The sequence below is a fragment of the Agrilus planipennis genome, unplaced genomic scaffold (genome assembly GCF_000699045.2).
Source record: "Agrilus planipennis isolate EAB-ADULT unplaced genomic scaffold, Apla_2.0 scaffold54, whole genome shotgun sequence".
Taxonomy (NCBI): Eukaryota; Metazoa; Arthropoda; class Insecta; order Coleoptera; family Buprestidae; genus Agrilus; species Agrilus planipennis.
In genome coordinates, this window is record NW_020439000.1 from 835045 (window position 1) to 844230 (window position 9186).

General features: G+C 34.0%; 1 protein-coding gene across 1 annotated transcript; it reads right to left on the reverse strand.

Annotated features, from left to right (window-relative positions):
• Positions 1 to 3766: 3766 nt before the first annotated feature.
• On the reverse strand, positions 3767 to 8753 carry LOC108734402. The gene is made up of 2 exons (XM_018465960.1): positions 7732 to 8753; positions 3767 to 4410 (listed from the first exon to the last, which is right to left on the reverse strand). Exons 1-2 carry the CDS (start codon positions 8521 to 8523, stop codon positions 3952 to 3954), a joined length of 1251 nt encoding a protein of 416 aa, XP_018321462.1. The 5' UTR covers positions 8524 to 8753; the 3' UTR covers positions 3767 to 3951.
• Positions 8754 to 9186: the final 433 nt, after the last annotated feature.

The window sequence follows — 9186 nt, forward strand, 5'->3', positions numbered from 1 at the left end:
TATGTAATTTTTTGTATGGTAACAAACAAATATTCACACTAACTCGGTACGTTTTTGGTTTTCAATAATATCGTCATTAAAAGCTTTTGCAAGTGCTTAAAGTTGATGCTTCTTGTACGATACGTATTTTCAATAGAAATTAAAAAATTAAAAAATGGTCTTCGACAAGCTTTAGAACAAAGCTTTATCTATCTCACTACAAAATTTCAAACCTCTGTTCCAAATACTAAACTCATGATATCTAGAACCGATAAGCATGTTTTTACTCTACGGCGCGTGTTCTACTGAATACCCTTAATGTATGTAGAGTTGGTACATGCCGAAGCGGCTTTTATAAAAAATGTAACCGACTGGACTAATTTCAAAATTCAAATTTTTTAAACTTTTGCCTAGTTACTTATAACGATTAATTTTAACTGCAAATTTATCAATACATTGATTTTATTTTGATACATTTTGGTATTATTTTGGAACCTTAGAACGTAACCGCTATGATTCCATACTAATTACCATTCCATATCCACGGTTTCTGTATTCGCGGCATATTTATGGAACGTATACCCCGCGAATAAAGAGCTTTTACTGTATAGGTGAGTATATTTGTACACAGGGTGTAACAGGAATAAGTGCCGAGCTTGCAGAAGCGTGAATCGCTGTAGTTTACCTTTACTAATTGTACCTAGTTATTTCGTTATCCACCGAAGCTACAATAATTGTTTTAGGGAAATTTATTGAACTGTATAATACTGAACATTCAATGTCTAATTATTCATCTAAGAATTTACTAGTAAGCATGTTCAACACGTCGAAAGATTGGTGACCTTTAACTAAATAATTGACGAAAGACAACTTCATGGATATCCAAGGTGGGTTATTTACTTATAGGTAGCTTCATTATTTTATTAGACGCTTTATTAATCATCAGATTATTTCAGGACATCCAATCATTCGCTTTCCAACAAATACAGATTTCCTTTATGAACAAGTCTATGTTAAAACCAAAGATAAGTACATAGAATACTATTGCATAGTGATAACATCAAAAGCAAATTTAAATGACGTTATGTTTACAATAATAAACGTATTTAATTCTTGATAGATACTTGAGTACCTACCTACTTATTAAATTTAAAAAAACGCAAATTCACTATAAAGTAGGATAATGATTTAATGATATTGAAAACAAGGTCGGGACGATTATTGGCTGCAAATAACTATCATTGCTAGTATCATCAATTTTTTACCGGTCATGAATTCGATATAATTGCGAACCACTTTACAAAACAACCAACAATTATATAAAATAATTACGTATATAAATTCAGCTGTTCGTTACAAGGGAATCCCATAGTGACATGAGATTTGTTTAAATACTATGTCCTTCTTAACCTAGCTGAACTTCACAAGCGTCAAACATCTTAACTAGAATTGTTCAGAGAGAGATGGAAAAAGGGAACAACTATTAGAGGAAAATTAATTTGGGTTTAGAAGAAATAGAGGAACGCGGGAGGCCATTCTAGATTTACGGGTAGCAATAGAGAAAACGATAAAAAAGTGCGGACATGGGATTTGTAAATTTGGAAAAAGCGGTTGACAATGTTAAATGGGACAAGATGTTAAAATTGTAAGGATGAGTTAAAAAGATAGAATAGTGATCCTTAGTTTGTATAAACAGCAACAGGCAGTTATAGAGCTGGAGCAGCAACGTAGAGAACTAGATATTAGGAAGGAAGTCAGTACGGATAGACATACGGGGGCAAAAGATTAGTATGCTTAGATTTGCAGATGTTATAGCAGTATTAGCATCTAGCAAGGAGGAGTTAGAAATAGCTTTAAATAAAATGGAAGCGATATTGACAAAACAGTATGATATGAAAATAAATAAAAATAAAACAGAAATACTGGAATGCAAGGGAAGAAAAGTAGGGAAAGAGCGAACATAAAGATAGGAGACGAAAAATTAGAAGAAGTGACTGATTTTAGGTTTAGAAAGTCAGATAAGTCAGGACAGAAGGAGTAGTAAGGATATAAAGCATATTACGAAGGGTCGAGTCGCCTTCAATAAAAAGAAGTCACTTCTAGGCTCGTGAACGATTAATTTAGAAATTCGAAAAAGGTTGTTAAAGGCGTATGTTTGGAGTACGGCGTTGTACGGGTGCGAAACATGGACAGTAGACGCTGAAGAAATGAGAAGGTTAGAAGCGATTGAAATGTGTATTATTGGCAAATGACGAGGTTACCGTAGATGGAGAAGGTTAAAAATGAAGAGGAATTAGAAAGAATAAGAGAACAGAGGACTCTATGGAAGTCAAAAAGAAATAGGCGAGATAGGTTGGTAGGACACCTTCTCAGGTATCAAGGTCTGGTCAGAGACATATTAGAGGCAGAAACAGGAGTTAGGAGGGGTAGAGGTAGACCTAGATTAGATTATTGTTCGCAAATAGTTAAGTATGCGGGATGTTCTAGTTTTAGAGAAATGCGGAGATTAGTTCAAGATAGGAAGAAGTGGAGGTGCGTGTCCAATCAGTATTAGGACTGACGATCTTATGATGATAAGTTATTCTTCTAATACCAATTTCATTTATTTAATAAGTGTAGATTCAACGTCAAAATGTACATAAGGAGGGATTGTAATTAAAGGTCAATTATTCAGCGACATACAGAACATATTTTTAAAGCCATGGTGAAGTGCCGCCCCCATTAAAAACATCCCTGAAGTTACATTCCTTTTGGATATTCAAAAATCCTCCACCTGCACCTACATACATCTCCCAGAGCAACAGTTAATGCATGGGCATTTTAACTCATTATCACCTTCGACCATTATATGTCACCATAGTAAAGTGCACTGCGATATATATATAAAGAATGTCACAGGTTTAGTAATGCCATTTTGTGAACTGAATTGTATCAATTCACTCCTGCGGTCTCATGCAGTACCCATAAGATTCATGCAGTTTTCCAACATTCTTAATCTGTTTTATTCCGTATTTGTCAAAGAACACGTAAATTGTTTTAATATCGTAAACTGTTACATAACCTGCTTACGTTTGACCTAATTACTGATCGCCTGATTGCTGTAGGATTTTTTAAATACCTTCTACAATTTAACGTGTAAATAAATATACAGTATGTGACAAAAATTCCGAATTCAAAACTTACTGCTAATCAGTTTTTGGTTTTTAAACGTATTTTTAGAAAGATATTAACGACTTGCTGATCTTGCAACACTAAAAAAAAAGGAAGAATACAATTAATAGGTAGAATCGCTTTAAAAACAGGAAATCAATTTTAAATTTATCGATCAACACCGTTAGTCTGAAACAACTTGAAGAGTATAAAGTTTATCATATTTAAAAGCTAAATTCTGATAACCTACTAACATATGGAATGTATCAAAATAATTAAATTTAAATTTGCATAAAAATGCTTAGTTAAATTGTAATAGCATACCTATAGAAAATAGTTTCATGTGTAATAAAAACACTAGTTGAAAAAATGCTTTATTTTACTACATTTTCGATAAAATTTTTAACAAAATATATATATTGTAGTGTGTGCTCACCGCATATACATAGATTATCATACTAGCACTTCACCTGGTAGGGAAATTAAATAATATACCTATAGAGATCTAACACCTACACTACCTTTATTAAAAATAATCATTTTATTTCTGTAACAGTTGGTGTGTATGTATAATGTACAAAAATAGAACAGTTACTTCTATTTATTTATCTATTTACAGTAACAAACAAAGAAATGGTTTACTTCCTAAATATTTATTAGTTTTTACAAACAATTCCCTATATTATTTCAAACTGTTTCACAAAATAGATTAATGTTTGTGTTGCTCTGGGTAATACTGATACATAAGTTATTTTACCATCTTAACGATCATTAAGCTTGAAGATGTTGCACCCTGTTGAAATGTATTTCATATGGAAAAGACTACTGAAGGTAAACACATCCATAATTTTGTGCATCGGTAATTACATCGACTATTCTCTTGTCATAGCCGGCAGTTGACTTGATATCAGGAGGTTCTGCAAAGAGTTTGTTAAGATCCTCCTCGCTCATGTTTTTAAAATCAGGTATTTCATCTTTTTCGGCTAACAACATTTTTAATATGGACACTGCCATGTACAATCCGTAGCCCATGAACTTTTTCATATGTTCGTCGAAAATGTGCCGGGGAAACGCTTGGCCAGGATCACATCCGAGTTTCCACAAGAAATTGGAGAAACTTTTGTAATATTCGTCCATTAAATTGTAAAAGTGTATGTCTCTGAACTCCTTATCGGTACAGACGAAAATAAAATAGAATAAGTCGGCAAACGGCGAGCTCATTCTGCACAACTGCCAATCTAGGAAAATTATTGATGTTGGTTTCTTAGCTGTCCCGAAATCCTGTTTGAGTATAACATTTTAGAAATACTGAATTTCAGATCGGTATACAATCACACATTTTCAATAATATAAACCTTATTAACCAATATGAGTTTAAAGTGTAAATTGGTTCATCGGTGATAATTTGCAGAATTACCTGAAGAGGTCAACCCACTACCGTTAACGAAAGGGACTGCCGGAAGGACGAAAGCTTGCGTCTAGATTAATAAATCAATTCGATATATTACAACCTGCCAAGTTTTAATACCCTGATTACCACGAATGAACCCATTTACACATTAAATATGCAATACTATATACAGGGTTGGCCCGTAAAGTAATAAGACTGGCCGCCTGTCAGCGCATTGCTAGATTGCCAATCGTTTAAAGCTTCACTACGCTAAAGCTCCAGTCTTAGAGCCCCGATGTCAGTCCGGAGGACTTTTTCCTGTTTCTACATCCGACGAGCTGTTACACGGAGAAAATGAAAAAGGAAAATTTACACAAATATTAAAGCGATTTTTACAATTTATCCCACTAGCCCGTTGTTTCGTAAGCGAAAATAATAAAAATTACAATTTGGACACGAATTTGTAAAACCGAAATCCCAGCAGAAATAAATTTACTAGGTACTTTAACTGATATTACAAATTAAATTGTAATAATCAAGAAACTTGAAATAATTAAAAAACAAAATATGTCAAAATTGAGATTATTAGCAGTGTCTAGAAGTTTGGAGGGGTAGAGGTAGACCTAGGTTAGATTATTGTTCGCAAATAGTTAAGGGTGTGGGTTGTTCTAGGATTAAGGAAATGCGAAATTTAATTCAGGATAGGAAAGAGTGGAGGTACGTGTCCAACCAGTCTTAGGACTGACGACCAGTCTCTCAGAGTTTTTCAGCGTCTCTGAGAGCGTCTCACACAGTCTTTCACAGTTTCTCAGTTATTACATAGGTGTTTTTACGGATCTCTCACAGTCTCTGTATGAGAGACTCGAACGATAAAATTGTTAATTCAGAGATTCGAGTCTCTCACAGAGAGCCCGAATGAATAAAACTGAAAAATTGAGAGACTCCAGTCTCTCGTGGAAAGACTGGGATCTCTGAAATATGTTGAACTTTGAAAACTTAACCATGTCTATCGAAACAACACTTATTGAGAGATTCGAGTTTCTCGTTCAAAGACTAGAGACGCTAAACAGTTTTTTTGACAGTCTCTCTCAGCGACACCAAAGAGACTCGATGAGAGATGGAGACTCGAGTCTCGCTTTCAGAGACTCTAAAAGACTGAACATTTGTATCTCGGGATCAACGCTTAAAGAGAGACTATTTTGAAGAAACAATCTCAACAATTAATTCTTTTTACTGGACCTTTCGTTGCTTTATGGACAAACCCTGTACATAAAGCTAAATCGTATCTACACAAAACCCTCGTTATTCAAATCGTTGGTTCACTTAATATTTACATCTAGTTTTGTATTTCAACTGATAATTAATTACAGTTAAACCATCGAGACGTGGCCCCTTACTTTTTCACTTACAGCGCAGATGATAAACAAGCACCGCATTCGACTGAAAAAGAATGTCGTTCACGCTCAGGAAAATTATCGAAATGCACAAGGGGTTGGTTATTGGGAACACACTATATACTCTAACTTTATATGCTTTTATTCTGTTTATTTGGTCGTCTACTATACCGATTACGAAAATTACAGCCGGGCCAATTGATGTGCGTTGAATTCTTAGCTAGAAGAAAAGCTGAAATTTGAATGATTTATTTTAACACACAATCAACATCGGCCAATTTCCATGTGTAAGTAGGTATTACAGTGAGAAGCCATGTCTCTTTGGTTCAGCAGTAATTTATTATTACAAAACAGTAATGTTGCCATTTGTTTTGAAAAACTAAAGGTATTGTTGTTGAATTGTTTATATGATTCCCATTACCAAAACAATAGGTGTTGTGGAAAACAATAACAATCTATATGTAAATATTAAAGTTTCTGAAAAATAAAAAATAAATGTACATATCTTGAATATTTTTTCGTATGTAGTGTAAGTTAACTTTATTATCATAGGTCAGTCTTTTTCACATAAAGCGATTATTGTCTAATAAATTATCTCGCAATGCTTTGGTTACGTAAAACCATAAATAATAATTTATTTTGACGTCCTTCTGCTTAAATATTTATTAATTACTTTCGTTCATCATACACTTCATTGCGAGAAAAACTTTTTTTCCTGACAGTGATCCGATTTATTTACGACAATTAAAAAGCAAGTCATGCCTTGTTTGCTAGAAATACGTATTAGATGTTATTTTTTATTTATTTTCATGTATTGCGTATTACGAAACAAGTCAGATCTTTTACAGTCTGATATAGTTTAACGGGACATTAAACATACTTAAACATGTAGGGGTGAGTTAAGGAGACCAAAGAGTGATATTTTTTATAGAAAGTAACAAGCAGTTATAGAGCTGGAGCAGCAACGTAGAGATGTAAATATTAGGAAGGGAATCAGACAAGGATTCACACTGTCACTGCTACATTTTAACATCATTAAAGGCAGTACAACTGTAGGGATAGATATACAGGGGCAAAAGATTAGTATGCTTAGATTTGCAGATGATGTAGAACTATTAGCATCTAGCAAGAAGGTGTTAGAGATAGCTTTAAATAAAATGGATGCAGTACTGACAAAACAGAACTGTACAAAAGTAAATAAAAGTAGTAGCAAGTAAATGTAAAAGTAAGAGTGAATATAAGGTAGGAAGTGGAAAATTAGAAAAAGTGGCCGATTTTAGGTATCTAGAAAGCCAGATAAGTCAGGACGGAAGGAGTTGTAGGGATATAAAGCAGAAGGTAGCGCAGGTCAAGTCACCTTCAATAAAAAGAAGTCACTTCTATGCTCGCGAACAGTTAATTTAGAAAGGCTTTGGAGTGCGGCGTTGTACGAGTGCGAAACATGGACGGTGGGCGTGGCGGAAAAGAATAGATTATAAGCGTTCGAAATGTGGTGTCACAGGCGAATGATGAGAATATCGTGGATAGAGAAGGTTAAAAATAAAACAGGAGTTAAGAGGAGTAGAGGTAGATAAGATTACTGTTCGCAAATAGTTAAGAGTGTGGAACGTTCTAGTTTTAGGGAAATGCGAAAATTATCTTAGGAAAAGAAAATGTGGAGGCTCTTGTCCAGTCAGTCTTAGAACTGACAATCTCATGATGATGGAGATGGTTTAACGATTTTCTTATTTAACTTCTACTATTTTTTAATTGAAATACTTTTAATTTTACGACAATTACCACTTATCGTTAATATCGAAAATTAATATTTTAACTTGCCTCTCTCTTAAATAAAAAATTATTGGTCCAGCAATCACCATGTCCTATCACAGCATATCGTCCTGGAGTCTCTTCACACAGTTCTTCCTCCAAAATGCTTTGAAGTCTGGAACGGTAATCATCAAATTTTTCTTTCAACGGTCCTTCCAATAAATCGGAAGCTGGTTTAGTTATTTGATCGTAATAATTCTCGGGAAGGTCAACTATACTGAAGAACTCCTCCTTTAAATTATTCGCAAGTTTTCGAAATTTTTCAGGTTCGTGTTCCCTTAGCGCGAACGAGAGGGCATGTAATTTCCCGTAAGACCTGATCGTTAAAAGGACATGGTCGTAATCCAACGGTTTGAACCTATTCTCCATATAGTATCCTATCGATTTCATATTTTTCATTATCAAAGTTTCGTAGCCGTCCGTTGGAATTGTTTTGTAACAAACAGCAAAAGGATTAAAAACATCCTTGACATTACAGTCGTTCTGTATTTTTAAAAATTCTCTAAAAATCGTATCGTAAGCGTACATCTCTCGGAGGTACAGTTGATGCATGGGCAATTTCGTCCGAAACGCTCCTGCCCTTGGGGCACACTTTACAATGATGTTAAGGCGATTTTTTCCATTTTCCTTTCCATCATCACCTTCGATAATTACATTCACTATTTCTCCCAAATAATTATCACCGATTGCACTACCCGGCGTGCACGATATCGCAGGTTTCGTGATGCCTTTCTGTTCACTCAAGAGCACCAATTCGCTCTTGATCTCGTCCACTATAAGATTTTCCCAGTTTTCACACATCGTCAATCCGTAGCTTCGTTCTTGTATCCAAGTTTGGTATGTACTTCGCCAAGCGCATGTAAATTACTATTATGAAACGAACTAACATGCAACTCGTTCACGTCTGAACTAATCACGGGCAGCATAAGAGGCTTTTTTAAATACGCGGCCAATTTAACAAATAAACATACAGTCTCTACCAAAAATTTAGATCCGGAAAAACGTAATCATCAGAACACGATAAAAAAAATTAATTACAAATTAAGTAGTAACTGAGAACCGAAAGAACAATTAACAACAATTGTTAATATAATAAATTGAAGAGTTAACTAATCCTATTTTACATTTTGTTGGCATGTATTCTGTTATTGTTTCATATAATGTTATATAGTCAATTCTATTTCAACGGCGGCGAAAATATACCACTCTTTTCTTATCTTATGTTAAATTTTTGCTGTATAATGTTAGATAAATAAATATAGATAAAATATGATTAAATATGTAAATACAAATATGGAAATAGTTCAGGAAAACTTTCTTTTCCAACTTAGTTCCAGTTGTTTTGACCGGTGTATTACTATCAGAAAATGGTGTACAAAGAATTACTCAGAAGCAAATTATAAAACAAAAACGAAAACTATTAAAGTACTTATATATAATAATAAGTATTTATGATGATTTACC